This window comes from Poecile atricapillus, chromosome 10 (genome assembly GCF_030490865.1).
Source record: "Poecile atricapillus isolate bPoeAtr1 chromosome 10, bPoeAtr1.hap1, whole genome shotgun sequence".
Classification (NCBI taxonomy): domain Eukaryota; kingdom Metazoa; phylum Chordata; class Aves; order Passeriformes; family Paridae; genus Poecile; species Poecile atricapillus.
In genome coordinates this window covers 20,515,909-20,535,754 of record NC_081258.1, presented here as the reverse complement: position 1 = coordinate 20,535,754, position 19,846 = coordinate 20,515,909, and the positions used below count along the sequence as shown (strand labels likewise).

The 19,846-nt window shown below is 62.0% G+C and overlaps 1 protein-coding gene across 7 annotated transcripts; it reads right to left on the bottom strand.

The window, feature by feature from the left end:
- Nucleotides 1-1,351: 1,351 nt before the first annotated feature.
- On the bottom strand, nucleotides 1,352-13,008 carry LOC131582832 (uncharacterized). Of its 7 annotated transcripts, none has more exons than XM_058846369.1 (4): nucleotides 10,694-12,934; nucleotides 4,371-4,465; nucleotides 2,404-4,242; nucleotides 1,352-1,541 (listed from the first exon to the last, which is right to left on the bottom strand). In XM_058846369.1, the coding sequence occupies exon 1, from the start codon at nucleotides 12,320-12,322 to the stop codon at nucleotides 11,267-11,269; it is 1,056 nt and encodes a 351-aa protein (XP_058702352.1). In that variant the 5' UTR covers nucleotides 12,323-12,934; the 3' UTR covers nucleotides 1,352-1,541; nucleotides 2,404-4,242; nucleotides 4,371-4,465; nucleotides 10,694-11,266. The 7 variants fall into 7 exon arrangements, with proteins under 7 accessions (XP_058702352.1, XP_058702355.1, XP_058702359.1 ...); XM_058846376.1 differs by lacking the exon at nucleotides 1,352-1,541 and adding an exon at nucleotides 12,993-13,008 and having other exon boundaries at nucleotides 1,696-4,242; nucleotides 10,694-12,593; XM_058846372.1 differs by lacking the exon at nucleotides 2,404-4,242.
- Between the last annotated feature and the right edge of the window lie 6,838 nt (nucleotides 13,009-19,846).

Sequence of the window (19,846 nt, the reverse complement as noted above, 5' to 3'; positions counted from 1 at the left end):
GGCCATGACTCGCACGATGCCGGGTGTAAATGGGGTGTGAGTGGGTGTTTGTGTGGGGCTGGGGCTGTGGGGGGCAGTGGGGAGCCTTGAGGGGGTTGAGGGTGCAGGGCAGAGAGCTGGTGCTGCTGTGTGTCCTCCTGGCTGCCCGGGGTGCAGGAGCAATGTGGGAGCCATTCCCAAGGCAGGAACAGCGTGGCATCACCGCTGCACTGGCACTGGCACTGAAGTGACTGCAAAAGGGTCCCCAAGCACCAAACCTGGCCTGTGCTGGGGGAAGGAGCTGGTACTGAAGGGAAACAGATGCTGGCAATCCCAGATCTCACAGCACCCCAGTTCCTGCTGCTCTGCACCCCTGAAGGACCCTGGCTGTGCCTGGGGATGTCCGCTCTTCACCAACCCCAGCAGGACAAACCTCCCTCAGCACCCATCACCTGCAGGAGCCAGGGCAGGGATCCCAGCTTTGAGGGCATCAGCATCTCCCTGGGAGTGATGAGGAGTGAGGCAAGAGATGTCCCATCCCATCCCATCCCATCCCATCCCATCCCATCCCATCCCATCCCATTCCATCCCATCCCATCCCAATGCTCCAGCCTCGCTGATCACCTGGCCACTCAGCTCTGAGCAGGGGGAGCAGTTCTGCCCATTCCTGCATTGGATATCGGGATTAAACACAGCGGCCTGCTGCAGCCTGGTCCCCAAAATGTTCAGGGAAGGATCCTCCTGGATGGCACCACCGCAGCCTTTCCAGCCCCCGTCATTGCCCAGAGGACGAAGCCGTGCGCCCGCCCCGCGCTGCCCAGTGCAGGGCCAAGAGGGCAGGAACGCTCCCCGTGTCACGGGATGATCCCCCCATCTCCCCCTCTCCCTCGTTTTCCTCCGTATTTCACAGTTCCTGCTTCCTGCACAAGGCAGGGGTCTCCAGGGACTCCAGCCAGATGTTCTCTGCAGCACACCACATTGCTTTCCTAATGAAATATTCATGGAGCCTCTCCGCCTCTTGCCATGAAAGCCTTCTGCAGCTCCCAGCCATGGAAACGCTGCGCAGGCAGCATTCCTGCAAAGCTCCCGGCCCCCTGCTTCCCGCTCGGCTCCTCCACCTTCCTCTTCCTCCTCCCACCAGCGGGGGCTTTGTCCCCTCTCGCCTTGCAGGTGAGGCATCAGCAAGGGCACAGCCGGAGCCGCGTGGGGGGACACCGGTCTCACCCGCCCCGAGGAGGGTCCCTCCGTCGCTGGGAGAAGGGGACAGGTGGATGCAGACCCCGGCGTGGGGCACGGAGGGGTCTCACCAATCCCCTTCCCGTCCCAGCTCCTGGTGTTCCCGGTGCTCCCGGTGCTCCCGTTGTTCCCGGTGCTCCCCGGTGCTCCCCGGTGGCCCCGGTGCCCCCGATGTTCTCTGTGTTCCCGGTGCTCCCGATGTTCCCGGTGCCCCCGGTGCTCCCGGTGTTCCCGGTGCCCCCGGTGCTCCCGGTGCTCCCGGTGCTCCCGGTGCTCCCCGCTCCCGCCGGCTCCCAGCCAGCCCGCGGCATTAGCGATGCTGTGCACTATAATCCAATTAGGTTGTTTATGCAAACAATCAGGTTTTATGTTTTGGTAAAAAGCTTAAATAACCTTAATCAAAGTGAAAGACCTGAAGCGATCACTGGCAGGGGCTGGTGGGTGGTGGCAGGACCCTGTGCCTGCCTGGGGACACTGCCTGGGGACACTCTGCCCAGCTCTCACCCACACCGACAGCCCGGGCTCAGCACCAAGGGCCGTGTGGGGGGTTCTCTGCTCCATCCCAGAGCTGCTGCCAGAGCGTCTGAGCTGTTCTGCTGGTGCTGGGGGCTCCTGGCTCCTTTCAGTGTCACACCCAGCAAGCCCCAGCCTGGCCTGGACATCCCGGGACATCTTGCCACCTCTGTCCCTTAATGTAGGAGCACTGAGAGGTGGCATCAGGCCAGGGGGATGCAGGAGATGCCAGCCAGTGACTGATCCAGCACACTGCCACCATCCCCCCTCACATCAGCAGCTCTGGGTGTTCCAACAGCACCAGAGCATCCTGGCACTGGGAGAAAATCCCTGCAGCTCCAGCTCGGGTCAGTGCGAGGTGGCACAAGGGACAGCGCCGTGTCCCTGTGCCCGCCCAGGGATGGGCACGGCGAGCAGGGGAGCAGGGCTGGCTCTGGAGGGCTGTGCCCACGGCGCTGCCTCCTGCACACCCCGAGTTTCTGGAGGAGTAATAAGCTATGCATGTAGTGTAGAAATAAAACATGTTCTGCAGAACAAATGATGTTAATTTGCTGAGAGGCTCTGAAGCCGAGTATTAGCGAAATGCCTTGAGGGAGAGAGCGGCAGCTGTGCTGGAATTAATGGCAACGTGCCGAATTAGCACCGCTATGCATCATAGTCAGAGGGAAAAATTACCGGAGAGATGAGGAAAACAACCCCCTCCGTGTGCCAGCCCCGACCCCGGGGCACGCTGCGGAGCGCGGCCGGTGCGGCGGCTCCCGGTGCCCGTGGGATGGCCCGGCCCCGGCCCTGCCCGGGCACACCACAGCTCACTCCAAGCCCGACAGCGTCCCCTGCCAAGGTGTGTGTCCTCAGGACTGCTCAGCATCTCTCTGGGATGCTCGACATTGCTCTGGAGCTCTGCATCCCTCCACACCAAACCATGCCATTCCATCCCACCCCACTCCCAGGGATCATCTCCTCCAGGGTCTGCATCCCCCTGGACCAAACCATGCCATTCCATCCCACCCCACTCCCGGGGATCATCTCCTCCAGGGTCTGCATCCCCCTGGACCAAACCATGCCATTCCATCCCACTCCCAGGGATCATCTCTTCCAGGATGTGTATCCCTGCTGCTCCCCCATTCCTTCCCCTCCTTTCCGGGGTGTTATTCATCTCCTTGTCTGTTTATTCCTTCTCTTCATTCCCGGTGGTTGAGTGCCTAAAGTCTGTAGCTCCTCATTGATTCCTAGCAGTGCATCTGGTTTACGGCTCCGCAGCCTCCTCCGGAGCATCCGTCTCCCTCCCCCGCCGCCTTCCGCCCACCTCGGCATGGCCCGGCTGCGGGAGCACGCTGTGGATGGGGCGTTACCTCCTAATGGATGCTTCCAGTAAATTCCACACCTCTGATGAATATTTAACACTGACATCCGTCTCTGCTGGTCCCACGGTGCTGCTGTGTCCCATGGGAAGTCGGGTTTAGCCCTTGGGTGGCTGCATCCAGGGCTGTGCAGATGGGCAGGGAGCAGTTATCCCAGAGGAGACTGGGACTGGTGACATCCTGAGCCAGTATTCCCATGAATCCCTCATCATCCCCTGTGCCTCTTGCAGCTGGTGGCTGCTCATCCTCAAAAATGCTGCTCATCCTAACCCATCCCCAAAAATAAAACATCTCCCTATTTGTCTTGTCACCCTCAACTTTTTCTCCCTCTTTTCCTCTGCAGCTCTCGGGCCCATAGGAGTTGCCCCAGCCTGGCCCTGGATGCCACAGTGCCACCCCCGGTGTTGTGGGACAGTCCTGGGGCTGTGGCTCTCGTGATGTGATGGATGTGGATGTGCCACCAGCCTGGTCCTTGCTGGGATGTGTCAACAATCCCCTAGCACCGAATCTGCCGGGATGTGGAGATGGGAATGGGATCCCTGTGACCCTCCTGCAGCCATCAGGATTCCCCGGGAGTGAAGAAGGTTCATTCATCCAGAGGTTTATCCTTGCAAGCACAAGTGGAGCTTTTCCAAACACGCCCGGGCCCTGTCGGTTGCCTTGGGGGCCAGGATTCTGCCTGGGAAGGAGGAAGGTGCTCCCAGCCCTGCTCCAGACCATGGGAGCACAGGAGCTGATGTCAGCATCACCCAGGGGACCTGCATGGACACTCGAGGGCTGTGCCAGGAGCTGCTTTGCTCGCCTGGAGCACCATCAGTCCCAACCCCAACCCTTCTCCGTGTTCTGGGGATGCTCCGGGTTGTCTGCCCCATCCCTACCCCACAGCAGGAGCTCTGGGTGCTCAGGGCCATCCCACCCTTCCATCCCCAAGGGAAACTCTGTAAAGGATTTTGTGGAGCTTGTGGAGCAGGGTGGGGGAGCTGGAGGAGGCTCTGGGTGCTGCGGGTGCCCGGGAGCTGCCGGTCACTGCCAGGTTACATCTGCCGGGGCACGCAAGAGTGACTCCAGATGCATTAGAAGTGCCGTGCTCCAATTTCAATTTCATCGTCTCACAATCATTTTCAGGCTCCTCTTAGTGCCACATTAACGAAGCCTGCTCGTTTGAATGCATAATTAGCCCAAGCATTCTACCTCGCTAATTTCGAAGCAAGGGGGGGGGGGGGGGAGAGAAGGGGGGGAATTTGCATATTAATTTAGCAGAGGGAGAGAAAAACTGTTTACCACTTGCTTCTTGCTGTTGATCACAGCGGACTTAACTCTTTCCCGGGTGCCATCTGGAGCTGCGGAGCCGGCGCCCAGCCGGCACGTGGGACGGGCTGCAAAGGTTACACACAGCAATTAAATCCTGCCGACCACCCGGGCTGCCCTCGGGGGCTCGCTGGGAACACCGGGCTCGCAGCTCCCGGGAGCACAGGGCAGAGAAAGGGAGGCTGAGGTGGAGGTGGCAGCTCCAAGGTGGCACCAAGCCCTCCTCCCCGTGTGATTCCAGGATGAAAAGTCACCCATTGTCACCCCCTCAGGGTGGCAGGGTCCCATCCCAGATGTGTCCCTGGCAAAGCAAGGAGAAGGGATTCCCGACAGTGCCACCCCTCCTGCAAAGGCTGGCTGGGTCCACTCTGTCAACCCCGGTGTGTCCCTTTCCAAGGGACACATTTTCCCTCACATTTCTCTGATTATGAACGCCATCCACCCATGATACGAGGTTGGATGAGATTGTGCCTCCCCCAAACCCCTTTGCAGCGGGAGTGCCCCATGGAATCCACACGGGATCTCCGCGGATGCTGCACACAAAGAACACCCAAGGACCAGGGTGGGCAGCCTGGCTGAGCACTGATAACTCATCACAGCCCCCAAACACCGTCTCCCTTTGTTTGGGAGTCTGTGGGCGTCTTGAGCCGAGGTTGGAGGTAATTTGTCTGTCTCCCGCAGCGGGCTGTCATCTCGCATCTGTGAGCCAGTTCCATTTGCACTGCCATTAAAAAAAAATCTCAGGTCTGACAGGTAGTAAAAAAAAAAAAACCCAACATTAAAAAATATCAACAGGATGTTGGGAATATCACGGGCTCGTGGCAGCTGGACCACCCTCACATCCGGCTATCACTATCCAGCTATTGCTGGATTTGAGGGTGATTGCAGCTGCAAAGAGCCGTATTTTTGCCTTTGGACACGTTTCCCCAGGGATATCCCCTTTGCACCTCCATCCAAACTCCCCAAAATGCCTTCCTCACCCCTGGAGACCCCCTGCCCCACCATCCACCCCGTCTCGCTGGCTCGGAGCCATCCCAGCGCGTCACAGCGATTTGGGGACACCTCGGTCCCCGGCATCCCTGTGTGACTCCCGCATCCAGCGGCACCGAGCGATGCCCGGGGGGTTCATCCTTCCCCCCGCTCCGGGAGCTGCGGGCGAGGGGCACATCCCAAATGTGGGTGTGGGGTCCCCGGAGTGGCCGGAGCGGTGCCGGCGCTGAGGAGGAGCGCGGGGCCGGCTCGGAAAGGGTTAACAGTTGATTACAGCCTTTGTCTCCGCATCAGTGTACATAATGCGCCCGCATTTGCATACTGCAGTGTGCGCTCAATTAAAATGAACTTTTAATTTCTTCTAAGTAAATTACTTCTTCCCGCTACGTGACGCGCACAAAATGTCAGAATAATGGGAGAGCCTTAATGAGCTGGGAATGAGGGGCAGGGAGGGGAATGCTGGGGGCTCCGGCTCCCCTCCGGGCCGCTCCTGCCGGGGGAAAGGATGGATCCTGCTCCCTCCTGCCTTCCCTGCTGGGACACGGGACAGGGCCGGGGGTCGTCACCCCCTCCCGCCCGTGTTCCTGCAGGGAACGGAGCTCTCCGGGCTCTGCCCGACACCCAGGGATGTGCGGGAATATCCCTGCACGGCTTGGAGCTCCCCGGGATGTGCGGGACAGAGGGACAGGGGGACACAGGGACACAGGGACGTCCCTGCGCGGAGCTGAGTTCTCCAGGTCCTGCGCGCATCCCGGCACTCCGCACCCTCCCGAAAATGCTTCCTGGGGCATCTCCTTCCCAGACGGCCTCGCAGCACCTCAGGGAGCCACAGCCCGCTCCGTCCTTCCCTCGGGGGATGCTCGGGGAGGGACTCGGAGCCCCCCGCCCCGACCCTCCCGCCCGCCGGGGCGGTCCGCGGGGGCCAGATGGCAGGCGAGATTACTGGAATTTGATTTTCAGATAAATCACAAACCTGGATGAGCGAGCGCTGCTCCAGATGCATTATCCGTAATCCCCTGGAAGGGAACCTTTCGGAGGAGACGGTCCCCGTGCCAGCTCGGCAGCAGCTGGGTAATCCCGGCCGGCGGCACAGCCCGCACAGCCCGGGGGGATCAGCTGCTGCCCGGCCGCTCCGCGCTGTGTCACCCGTGCTCGCCACGACCCACATTCGGTCCCGCCGAGCCCGGGCGGAGCAGATGGAGCCAGATGGAATCACACCAGGAGCGCACGGGCACCAGGACGAGCCCGTGCCCGCGGTGCCCGTGCCTGGCTGTCGCACCCGCTCTGCTCAGCGCCGCGGGAGGAGGGTGAGGGGTGCAGGGGGTCTCTGCCGGGCTCCCCAGTCCCACCTTTCCCAGTAAGTGATGTCGGGAGCATCCCAGCGCTGCCGGTGTGGGGAGCACGGAGGCCCCCTCTCCTCTCGCCCCACCACGTCTCACCAACAGCATCGCTAAATCCTAAGGATGCACCTCCAGCTATTCCACAGATTATCTGGGATGTGGGAATGACTCCCGGGCTGCAGGGCCGGCCCTGGCGAGGCTGTGCTGGAGGACAAGGGAAGGGACAGCCAGGCACCCATGGGGGCTGCTCGTGGCCCTCCCTGGGGTCCCGGGGCTCTGGGCTGCCCGGGGGAGCTGGCACCACAGAGCTGGGAAGAGCAGGAGCTCTGCAAGCCCCAGAATTTCTAGGGGTGCTCAGGGCCATGCTGGGGACTCTCCCATGGTTTGGGGTGCATGTTTTGGGGGCACACTGCATTGTGGAGGCGCTGAGTTGGACACATCTTCCTTGACCTCAAGCTTGACCCATCCCCACGTGCCTCCTGCAGCTCCTCCTCTCCTTCAGCTGCACCAATTCAGGGAACGCCGAATAAATGTCACCTGCAAGAGGTGGGGCTGCAAGGTCCAGCACCGAGCCCCTCTCTGCCCGTCTCGGACCCTGAGCTGAGCCCCATTTCCCAGGTGGTGGTGGCAGGTTGTGCCCCCTGGCACGGGACATCCGTCACCCACAGGGATGGCAAAGCTAGCCCGGTGCAGAGCCGCGGCTGGAGGATGCTCCACGGCGCTTTAACCTGAGCCTGCACCTCCTCCCCGGGGCCAGGGGGGCTGGGGGGGCCAGGGGAAGGTGACAGATATGAATTCCTCTTCATCTGCCAAGGGAAAAGGGGATGGGAAAAGCCGAGTTGGAAAAGCAAAGCTTTGTCTGGCTCCAGCGTGCTCTGGGAATGTCAGCACCGTGTTTGAGGATGGTCCTTGCCCACCTCAGGGTGTGTCCCCCTAAAGGACAGTCCCAGCCATGTCCCCCCAATAGGGAAGGGCCCCCAGCCTGTTTGTGACACTGAATGTATTAAAAAACATTTATTTGTGGGGGGGTCAATGATACTAGCACCCAAGGCCAGTGGTCGCTTTTTATTTCCCCAGCCCTCCTCTGTCTGCACACACATTTGGAGGGAACGGCAGCTCATCTCCCCGGGCTGCTGGTCCCTCTCCCTGGGCTGCTGATCCATCTCCTCGGGCACAATCCCTCTCCCCGGGCTGCTCCCCACCTCTCCATTGTGCCAGGGCCGGGGTGCAGCACTGCCAAACCCCCTCCTCACTGAGGACACCCATTCCCCACCCCTCGGCCCCCTCGCCGGGCTCGGTGCTCCCCCAGACCCCCGGCAGGTCCCGCTGGCAGCCAGGGAGCACGTGCCAGCTTTCCCCCCAACGCCAAAATTTACATTGAACCACAAATTAATTTCATAATTTTTTCCTCTCTAATTATGCCAACATCTGCTGCGAGGCCCAAGCTGTGCGCATGCATTTTAATACATCCCTCCCCCCGCCTCTCTCAGCACTGAACTTTTCCGTAATTATCACCAGGAGAAGGGCTCCTTTCCGCGGGAGGGAGAGGCGGAGGCAGAGCACACGGAGCTGTGCGCACAGGGGCTGTGCCCGGCCTGTGGGCTGGCATCAGCCTCTGCTGAGCCCTGGGGCTTTATTTCCAGGAGAAAAGGGGAGGAGAAGGGATGAGGCTGCTCCAGAGGCAGCCTGGGAGAGCAAAGGGACAGCAGGGACCGTCCCCTGTGCCGGGATGCGGCTCCCAGGAGAGCCCTGCCCCAGGGATTCTCCTCGCAGGCCATGGACGGCAGTTCCCAGCTCTCCTGGACACTGAAGGGTCCCTGCACACCTCGGTCCTGTTTCCACCTCGGCCTCGTCCCCGTCACTCTGCTGGGGTGAAGCTGTGTCAGCCCTGTCACATTCCCACTGCTCCCGCTCCGGGAGACGTTTCATGGCCTCGCTGGAAGATGCAAAAGGTCATTTGGCTGCCAAGTAATTAAACCCGGCAATTATCAATGTGGAGCAGTGAGCGCCTGGCCTGGCGGGAGCTCCGGGGACTGCGGGTGAGCCGCGGGATGCAGCGGAGGGGCAGGAACGGGGCAGTGGGACAATGCTCATCCCCCGTGCTGGGACCTCACCTCCTGCACTGGCAGCACCTCCGGAGAGCCCACGGGGCTGCCACGCTCTCATTAGAAAGTTCATCAAGTGCTTTAATTAAAAGGCGAGGGGATGAAGGTGTGTGTTGCTTGGATACAGGATGAGCTCGGCTGCCGTGCTCCAAGGAGGAACGTCCTGCTCTGAGCACGGATGCAGGGCCCAGCCCCAGATCTGGGAGCAGCTCAGAGCCGCCTGTAGCCTGGGAGGGGCCGGGGCACCCAGGACATCACCCAGGGCGTGCAATCTCTGCTCCCTTTCCCTGCCTCGAGGAGCGCACCCCTCGGGGCATCACCCGGGGACACCGCGGGGACACCGCACATCCTGGGGACACCGCGGGTATCACCCCAGGGACACCGCGGGGACACCGCACACCCTGGGGACACCGCGGGCACCACCCCGGGGACACCATGGGGACACCGCGCACCCTGCGGAGCATCACCCCAGGGACACCGCGGGGACACTGCACACCCCGGGGACACCGCGGGCATCACCCGGGGACATCCCGGGGACACCGCACACCCTGGGGACACCGCGGGTATCACCCCAGGGACACCGCGGGGACACCGCGCACCCTGCGGAGCATCATCCCAGGGACACCGCGGGGACACCGCACACCCCGGGGACACCGCGGGCATCACCCGGGGACATCCCGGGGACACCGCGCACCCTGGGGACACCGCGGGCATCACCCAGGGACACCGCAGGGACACCGCAGGGACACCGCGCACCCTGCGGGGCATCATTCCGGGGACACCGCGCACCCCGGGGACACCGCGCACCCCTCGCGGCTGCCCGGGGTGTCACCCCCGCTCGGGGCGGCTCCGGTGGCAGCCCAGGTGTGACAGCAGGAGCGGGGCCGCGCAGCCCCGTTCGGCTGCTGCCGCCCGCCCGCCGCGCAGCCGGAGCAGATGGCAGGCGACAGAAGCTGCCGATGAATAATACACGTCTAATGAGCGCCGCTCCCGCCGCCGCTGCCCCGCACACCCCATCTGCGCCCGCCACCTCCGGGGGTGCTGGCCCTGCCATGCGCCTGGCACCCAGGGGTCCTGCCCCACACCCTGCGGTGTCCCTGGCACCCAGGGGTCCTGCCCCACACCCTGCGGTGTCCCTGGCACCCAGGGGTCCTGCCCCACACCCTGCGGTGTCCCTGGCACCCAGGGGTCCTGCCCCACACCCTGCCGTGTCCCTGGCACCCAGGGGTCCTGCCCCACACCAGGGTCCTCCCTGGCACACGTGGATTCATCCCCGTGGCGTGGTGGCCCTGCCATGCACCTGGCACTCCTGAATGCAGAGCTGCTCCTACCTCCCTGTGGATGCTGAGGCAGGGAACAGTGATGGGGACCGAGCAGTGTCCGGGCCCCAGTGGCCCGGGGCTGGCAGGGAAGGAGCCACAACGTGTGGCAGCCCAGATCCACACTGCCAGGAGCAGAGGAGTCAGGATGGGGATCAGCTCCCCAAGCACCTGCTGGATGCTGCCCATGCCACAGGCTGCCCAGGGCTCCGGGAGGGGCTGATTCCCTGGCTGGGGTCTCTGGGGCTGATTCCCTGGCTGGGGTCTCTGGGGCTGATTCCCTGGCTGGGGACTCTGGGGCTGATTCCCTGGCTGGGGACTCTGAGGCTGATTCCTTGGCTGGGGTCTCTGGGGCTGATTCCCTGGCTGGGGTCTCTGGGGCTGATTCCCTGGCTGGGGTCTCTGGGGCTGATTCCCTTCCTGGGGTCTCTGGGGCTGATTCCCTGGCTCGGAGCCCCGAGTTTCTCCCGGCGAGGAGCACACAGGTGAATTTTCCATCACATGAGGGTTGTGGCTCTCCAGTCCTGGGATGCTCCACTCACCATCTCCGAGGGGTTTGTGCCTCCATGGGCTGAGCTCTCACCCATCATCATCATCATCCTTCAGCAGAGCTCCCTCCTCTCTCCCAGCCCGGAGCAGCACAGGTCAGTGGGCACCCAGAGCCAGCACCTCGGGAAGGGGAGGAGGAGGGCAGAAAACAAAACGCTGATGGATTGTAAAGCTATTGAAGTGCCAGCGAGTAAACTCCATATTTTTAACGGCATTTAAATGCCTGCAAGCAGATTAATAAGGTCTAGGTAATAGCAGCACCAGTCTATATTTATTCTATCTTAAACGCCAGTTTGTCAGGCTGTATTAATATTGATGGTAAGGCTTGGATTGAGGACAGGAAACGCTGGGACTTCACTTTATCTCTCCCAAACAGGCTGCTCAGCCCCTTTATCAGGGCTGCGGCTGCGGCAGCAGCTGCCTCTTCAAGGGCTCAGCGCATCCCCTCTTCCCCCCCCCACTCCCTCTTTTTAATCAGAGGAGGAGAAGTTGCTGGCTTGATCGTTCCATTTTTATCTCTTTTATTTACTCCATTTTCATGTCTTTCAGTGCATATTTTATTCCCATCAAGGCAGGACCATTGATAGCTTAAGCTGTGTCCCCCCCGGCTCCCTCCATGAGCCTGGCTGGGAAGGACGAGGGGTAATTACCAGGAAAGAGCCCTCCCCGCCCTCCCCTCCTGCCCCACGGCAGCCACACACAGAGAGCCCCCCCAGGAGGGGCTGAGCTGCCATTTGGGGGGTCCGGGGGGAGCAGCCACTCCTGACCCAGCCTTGGGGAACCCCAGCCCCTCCAAGTGCTGTCAGTGCTGCTGTAGAGGGTCCTGTGCCCACTGCCACCCTCATCCCACCCCATCCTGCCCCACTGGACACCCCAAAAACTCCTTCAGTAGCTGCTGGGCTCCCCGGGGCTCTGCCACGTGGGGAGATCCCGCTGGAGTTCCCACCCCGGAACCTCCCGTGGGCCGAGGCGAGGCTGAGGACAAACCCCTTTTCCTCCTGAATATTCCCCAAAGCCCAGATTCCTGCCTGGCTCTTCCCTGGCAGCATTTGAAATGCAAAGTGCTCTGGGTCTTGATTAATGCTACAAATCATCCAGCTGGGGAGCAGCAGCGTGGCTGGGGCGCTCCCCAGGCCTGGAATATTCAAACTGTGCAGCCCTTCCCCTGCAAGGGTGGGAAAAGTGATGCAGAGGGAATTTGCACATGATTTCAGATGGGCTAGAGCGCTGGCTCCGCGGGTAATGAATGCAAAACAATCATAATAAATGCTAATTGCGGCGGGAGAGAGGCAGCCTGGCGTGGGGTTTGGAGATAGGCTGGAAAAATCCGTGTGGAGAGCAGGGCAGGCTGGATGGACACGGGATAGCCTGGGGGTGCTGGGTGCCCCGGGGATGCCCAAGGATGCTGAGGGCCCGTGGGATGCAGGGGGATCAGCACAGGGACACGCAGGAACGCTGGGTGCTGTGCTCATGTGCAGGACAGCCCATCTCCCACCCCCAAATCCTTGTTCCCACATGACCCTGGTGGGGACGTGCTGGGAGAATCCCTGTCCTCTCTCCGCAGTGGCTGGTGGCTCCCAGGGCTTTGGGCACCGTGACTGGAGCAGCTCCTGCTCCCCCATCACCCTCCAGCAGTGGCAAAGCGAATAAGTTGAATTTAACAGCCATTAGTCCTGGAAACATCAAAGGGCTCCTCTGCCGGAAAATGAAAATCCTCATTAACTAATAAAAAGCCCATCGCTCACTCTGCCTTTAATATAATTAACACCAGCCAAGACTTCAATTAAGGTTTTATCCAAACTTCAAAATGCCACTCTCCCTCTCTCTCTCTCTCTCTCCCCGCCATAATCACGGTGGCCACAGCAGCTCCAGCCTTCCCTGGAATAATCCAGCCTTCCCCGGGATCCTCCAGCTTTCCCTGGGATCCTCCAGCCTTCCCCGGGATCCTCCAGCTTTCCCTGGGACCCTCCAGCCTTCACTGGAATAATCCAGCCTTCCCCGGGATCCTCCAGCTTTCCCTGGGATCCTCCAGCCTTCCCCGGGCTCCTCCAACCTTCCCTGGGACCCTCCAGCCTTCCCTGGAATAATCCAGCCTTCCCCGGGATCCTCCAGTCTTCCCTGGGATCCTCCAGCCTTCCCTGGATCCTCCAGCCTTCCCTGGGATCCTCCAGCCTTCCCTGGATCCTCCAGCCTTCCCTGGGATCCTCCAGCCTTCCCTGGGATCCTCCAGACTTCCCGGGGATCCTCCAGACTTCCCTGGGATCCTCCAGACTTCCCGGGGATCCTCCAGACTTCCCTGGGATCCTCCAGCCTTCCCTGGGATCCTCCAGACTTCCCGGGGATCCTCCAGACTTCCCTGGGATCCTCCAGACTTCCCGGGGATCCTCCAGACTTCCCTGGGATCCTCCAGCCTTCCCGGGGACCCTCCAGCCTTCCCGGGGACCCTCCAGCCTTCCCTGGGATCCTCCAGCCTTCCCCGGGATCATCCAGCCTTCCCTGGGACCCTCCAGCCTGTCCCGGGATCCTCCAGCCTTCCCCGGGATCATCCAGCCTTCCCTGGGATCATCCAGCCTTCCCTGGGATCCTCCAGCCTTCCCGGGATCCTCCAGCCTTCCCCGGGATCATCCAGCCTTCCCAGGGACCCTCCAGCCTTCCCTGGGATCCTCCAGCCTTCCCCGGGATCCTCCAGCCTTCCCGGGGACCCTCTGGCCGCGCACACGCGGGGGCCGTGTCACAGCCGAGGCTGCGGTGTGAACATCCCAAATAGGAAATGTTTGTCCTTGGCAGGAGCCGGGGGTTGTGTCGGGTGCCTCTGACTTCAGCAGGGAAGAATGCTGCCGGGAGGGAGCGGGACGAGGGGCGGTGGGAACGGGCCGGTTCTCACCACCCTCCTCCCTGCGGGGCCCGGGCCGGCAGAGCTCCGCTCGCTCCAGGGATGGGGAGGTCAAGGGATGGCAAAGCTCACAGGGATGTGTCATCCTGATCCTCGGCAGCATCCCGGGAGTGTGGAGGCGGCCCTGAGCCAGGAATATCGGAGGGACGCCTGAATTCCCCAGGGATGCAGGAATGCTGAGTGCCCCGGGGATGTGCAGGGATGCGGGGATGCTGGGTGCCCGGGGCTGCAGGGATTCTGAGTTCTTAAGGATGTGCAGGGATGCTGGGTTCCCAGGGATTCTGGGTTCCCAGGGATGCAGGGATGCTGAGTTCACAGGGATTTTGTGTTCCCCTGGATTCTGGGTTCCCAGGGATTCTGGGTTCCGAGATATTCTGGGTTCCCAGGGATTCTGGGTTCCCAGGGATGCAGGATGATCCTGTGTTCCCAGGGATTCTGGGTTCCCAGGGATTTTGGGTTCCCAGGGATGCTGGGGCCATGCTCATTGCAGAGCTGCCCTTTGGCCACCCCTGATGGCCCCGAGCCCTGCTTGCCACACGATCCCTGCCGGGATGGGGCGGGAGGTGCAGCCTCGAGGGGTGCAGCGGGTCAGGGCTGCCACCCCAGGATCCAGCAGGGACAGGGGAGAGCCCGGCTGGACACGCTGGGGCAGCAGAGGCGGCAGGAGACGGACACACAGACACACAGATGGCCGCTCTCCTGGAGAGCCGGGCCCGTAATCCTCCCCATGGGTCCCATTATCATCCCTATCTGGTGAAAAAACTCTCATCCTGGATGTGTCTAATCCTAATCACTCCCTATCGCCCAGGAGCACTTCAGACGGGCCAGACGGACAGACGAGGCCTCTCCTGGCCGGAATATCTGCGCAGGCAGCCCCCGGGGGGACGGCAGGGGGGGACAGGCCACCCCTTCGCTCCTAATCCCTCGGCGAGCCCTTCATTTAAAAGGGGATTTGCTGTTTATTCCCTCCGCAGGCTCCACGATCATCACAGGGGTCAACATCTGAGCTGGGAGAGCCTCGTTAAAACAGAAGAGTGGGGTGTTAATTGGGGGGCAATGGCTGGGGGGCTGGGAAATGCTCTGGATGGTTTCCAAACCCCAGAGCATCCCCTGGGCTCAGTGCCTGCCACGAAAGGCTCGGGTCTCCGTGGCTGGGGATGCTCCCAGAAATCCTTTGACCTTCCCAAAACATCCAGAGGTGGTGAAATCCACCCTGGGGGAGGGTGGCTGTGACACCAACCCCTCCCCCAGGCATCTCCTTGGTGCGGGGCTGAGATTTGGGCATCCCACGACCCCTCTTGGGCATTTAATTCCCCCTTCTCTGCTCCCACGTCCACATTTATGGCAGGGATGGGCGTGGGTCAGGAAGATCATCACTTGGGGGGGGTCTCCTTCTGCCCACCCAGCCCTGGGGGGTGCCTGGGGCTGCTGGGGGGATGGGGATTAAATCCAGAAGGGAAAATATCCTGCAGCAGGTGCAGCTTGCGACAGGTCTGAACGGCTGCCAGCCGGCTCGGAAATCCCAACCACATCTGTGCTCATCAGTTGGACACCAGATGGGCCCCGGGTTAGGATTTTGGGCTGGGGTTATTTGGGGGGGTTGGGCAAGGCTGGAGGGGGGGCTGGCTGCTCCAGCCCGGGATGCTCACAGCCCGCCTGCATTCCCTCATATTTATCCTGGTATTTTTAGTGGGTTTTATCAGCTGGAGGTCAGGCCCCTCTCACTATGAGGGGCGGGCTGGGGCCACAGCAGAGCTCACAGCCAGGCACTGCAGCTTTCTGAGCCCTGCCTCTGTCCCCAGCTTGTCCCCACATCCCCCAGGGACACCCACCCATCTCCTTGCACCCACCAGACAGGAGCTGCAGGGCCCTGCCTGCATTAAAGGTGCTAAATAATATCAACTCTCATCATTCTTATCCACAGCTGCACATCCAATTCCCCAGTGGATTAGGAGCATCCCAGCAGCAAGAGCATCTCGTCTCCATCCCGGTGTCCTCCTGTCCCTGGCGTCAGACTGGCACAGGCATGGCTGGATCCTCCCAGGCTGGTGCCTCCAAACTCTCCTTGAGCCAAATTGTGCTGGGGCCAGTCCTGTGCACCCCAGTCCTTTAAACCCCAGTCCTGTGCACCCCAGTCCCGTGGGATGAGGGCTGGAGCTCCGCGCCTGCTCCTGTGGCAGCAGATGCAGCTCTGCACTCCCAGCTCCCGGCTATTTTTAGGAGCGTGTCTGTGGCTAAATCTGGTGAAGTGTGGGCTCGAGGCTTCCCGGCTGCGTGGCTGCTGCCCTGTGAGGCTCCTTTGGGTTCTGTGTGACCTCGTGGGAGCATCACGGGCACGCTCGGGGCAGCGCCCCTTGGGCAGGGTGTGCTGAGAGTGGGACGTGCAGGATGGAAAAACCATCCCGGAGCAGGGATGGCTGCAGCAGGAGAGCAGCTGTGCAGCCCCGAGTGAACGTGGGGGACAGGGTGGGTGACACCAGCACCCCCTGCCATATTTAACAACTGCCGAGTGTCAGGAGAGAGGGACAAGCCCTGACTCCGAGCACAGGGATGAGCAGCCCGTGAGGATCCCTGGTGTTGCACATGGTCTAAGCTACAAGCAGGGCGATGCCACCAGCCCTTCCTTCCTTCCTTCCCCCGGGGCCATCGGGGCACCTCCTCCTGTCGCTCCCTGGGCCCCGTGGCCCAGCCGAGCTGTGAGTCGCTCATGGTTGCTTTGATAAGAGGAGAAAGCTGTTGAATACAAAAATGTGGCTGTGGGAAGTGGAGCCAGCAGAGCTTTGCATGCCCAGGAGGAGGAGGAGGAGGATGTGCCTTCTTCCAGTCTGGCCTCTGCCCAGCCAGGGCTGAAACAGAATATTGGGAGAGGTTCTTTTTCTTTCCCCTGTGTCTTCCCCCAGTCCTGCTGCTCCTGTGCAGGTACAGACCCAGCCCTGTTCCCTTCCTAATCTCGGTATCTGTCCCCAGCCCTCCCTCCTTCCTTAGCCCTGTCGCTGCCCCATCCTGATATCTGTCCTCATTTCCATCCCCATCCCTGTCCCATCCCCATTTCCATCCTCATCCCCATTTCCATCCTATCCCCATCCCAATCCCCATCCCCATCCCCATCCCCATCCCATCCCATCCCATCCCATCCCATCCCATCCCATCCCATCCCATCCCATCCCATCCCATCCCCATTTCCATCCCCGTTTCCGTGCCCAGAGCCCGGCGGGTGCCGGCAGAGCCCCGGGGGTTCTCAGGGACGCTGTGCCCGGGGCTCAGAGCCCAACACCCCGTCAGATCCCGGCTGCTCGTCCCCGCGGCTGCCGACGGCCGCTGCTCTCCCCTCTCCCCCTCCCCTCTCTCTCCCTTTCTGAAAATTGATAATTAACCTTTTGTCCGTGGGGCTGTTGTGTTTATTTGGCGCAGGCGGCTGCAGGGCGCTGATATGGAAATCGCAGCCGGCAGCCAGCTCCCGTCCCCCCGCAATCTGCAGCCGCGCACAGCCGCTGGCCAGAGATAAGCAGGTGCTTATTCACAGCCCCGCAGCTGCCGCCGAGGGCAGCCCTACCTGATCACTCCAATCTCAGTGAAAAACTACTTGAGGTTGGGCTCCCGCGATGGAGAGAGGCGATAGGGACGCGCCAGACAGCTCCCCCGGCTCCCGCTTCGCCTCCCCGCGCCGCCTGCCTCCCTCTGCCCGCGTCCTCTCCGCTCCCTCCGTCTCCCTGCTCTGTCTTCCCTCTTATCTCCCTCTCCACATCCCTTTGATTTCTTTTTTTTTTTTTTTCCCTTTTTTTTTTTCTTAAAGAATTTGTCTTTGTGTTCCCTGTGAACTCTCGGCAGCTCCCACCATCTCCCTGGCTTGGCCATGGCGCTCCTTCCCATTCCCATTCCCGGCTCCTGCCTTTGCTCCTGCATCCCCATTTCCCTGCGCTGGATGAGGCAGATTTAAGCAGAAGTGTAAAAAGCCCCATCCCAACCCCAGGCTGGGGCCGTGCCCCCATCGCAGCCCCTTTTGGGAGGTGATGGTCTCGCTTTGGTTCCGGCAGCTGCCGCCGATGTTTCACTCGCTGGTTGCTGCTGCCGCTTCCTTTTCCCCCTTGTTCCCCCACCCATCGCTTTGGAATGGAAAGGGGGAGGCAGTGGGGCACTGCAGGCAGTGGGGCACATGGGCACGGGGCATTTCCAGCACTGGGGAAGTGTTCCGTGCCATCCTGTGCCACCCTGTGCCACCCTGTGCCATCCTGTGCCATCCTGTACCATCCTGTCCTGTGCCATCCTGTGTCATCCTGTCCTGTGCCACCCTATGCCATCCTATACTATCCTGTGCCATCCTGTGCCATCCTGTACTATCCTGTGCCGTCCTGTGACATCCTATGCCGTGCTGTGCCATCCTGTCTTGTGCCATCCTGTGCCATCCTGTGCCATCCTGTGCCGTGCTGTGCCATCCTATCCTGTGCCATCCTGTACCATTCTGTGCCGTGCCATGGCGTGTCCCGCCGGGCACAGGGCTGGCACAGCCCCGCTTCGTGTGAAGGTGACAAGACCTCGACCGCCCCCCGGGGCTTTCTGACCTCCTTCCCCCAGCTCGCTGTGACCGTGGGGGCGGTGGGAGCCCGTCTTGCTTCTCCTTTAGCAGGGGGAAGTTTGTGCTCGGCAGCAAGAGCAGCTCTGACTCAGAGAGAAACCGGCGGGAGGGGTCACCTGTGACCCCGGGACCCCAGGGGTTCCCCCGTGCCAGGGTGGGCCCTGCACCCCCAGGGGGCTTCCCCTCACCCCGCGATACCAGGGGTTCCCATCCCTCAGGGGGTCAGATCTCCGGATCCCGGGGGTTCCCATCCCTCAGTTCAGACCTCCGGATCCCGGGGGTTCCCCAGACAGACCCCGGGGGTTCCCTGCACTCCGGGGCAGAGCTCAGGGGTCTCCCCCACGCTGGGGCATTCCCCGGCAGCCCCGGCGCCTGCAGCTGCCCGGGCAGGTGCTCTCCGTTTCCTGGCGGAGAAAACCCTCCCGCGCGGGTGACACGGGGACACGGGGCCGCGGCTGGGTGGGATTTTCCTGGCCGGCTCTGAAACCCTCTTGTTTTGACTCGCTGCCCTGGGACACTCCCCAGAAGTGGCCACTCTCCGTGTCCCGTGGCCGGGGGGCAGCTTGGCAAATCCCCGAGCGATGACACAGTGCCCACCTGGGCCGACCAGAAAGGAAAGGGGAAGAATGCAGAGCCTCAAACACATCTGGAAACCCTGCCAAAAGCCCTGCCAGCCTTCAGCCCACAGCCCGGCTGCTGTGCCTGTGCCGGTGGGGCACGGGCAGCTCCAGGGTGGGTGGGATGGAGCTGGGGTGTCCCAGCATTGCTGGGATGCAGGATGTGGGGCCGGGGTGGAACCGTGCTGGGGACAGCTGTGGCATCTCTCCCCAAACACACAGTCAGGAAGGGTCAGGTGCCGGTTTGTAGCTTGTGGCCCTTTCCCCAGCACGTCAGCCCCGTCCTGGGGCTTCCCCTCATCTCCCTGCAGCACCCAGAGCGTGCTCGGTGTCCCCTGGGGCTCGGGGCTGCGCCCGCAGGGCAGAGACCCTGCTGGTGACACCACGCTTTGCCCCCACAGCACAGCAAAGAACAGCACCCCCACACCCCGGTACCTTCCTCCCCACTTCCACCTGGCCCTTCCCGGCCCCCCCGAGCCCTGGGCGGGGGGCACAAAGCGGGGAGCCCCGGGTACCATCTGCGGGAGCCCAGGTGGCCGCCGAGACACGCCATCTGCTCAGCCACCTTCGGGGACCGTGCAGGCGCTGCTGTATTTTTAGGACACGTTTCCTCCCTCCCACCTGCAGCCCAGAGCCGCCTTTCGGGTTTCTAACAAGTTGTTTCCCTCTCGCTGACAGCTCTGGGGGAGCCTAAAGGCCGGTGCTGCGGGGCGCGGCCGGGGGGTGCAGGGATGGGTGCACAGGGGGGTCACCCCAAGTGCTGAGAGGGTCGGGGCGATGCTGCAGCTGCAGCAAAGGTGGGAAAACCTCACCCCACGGAGGACCCCGGGCAAAGGGGCTGCAGCAAAGGGGGGGCGAGCCCCGTGTGTGTGCCGGGCTGCCAATGGACACCCGTGCCGTGCCTCGCCATGCTGGGGGTGCAGGATGTGCCAAAGCGCACCGGGACAGCCGTGCCAAGGCGCACCGGGACAGCCGTGCCGGTCCTGCCGTGCCGTGCCCGTCCTGCCGTGCCACGCTGGCCCCTCGCAGTGAGGAAGTGAGGCCGGCGCGAAGGGGAAGTTGT

What these genes read in the sequence shown, in the direction of transcription:
- LOC131582832 (XM_058846376.1), bottom strand. Translation starts at nt 12,322, where the DNA reads ATGGGGGAGCAGGAGCTGCTCCAGTCACGGTGCCCAAAGCCCTGGGAG.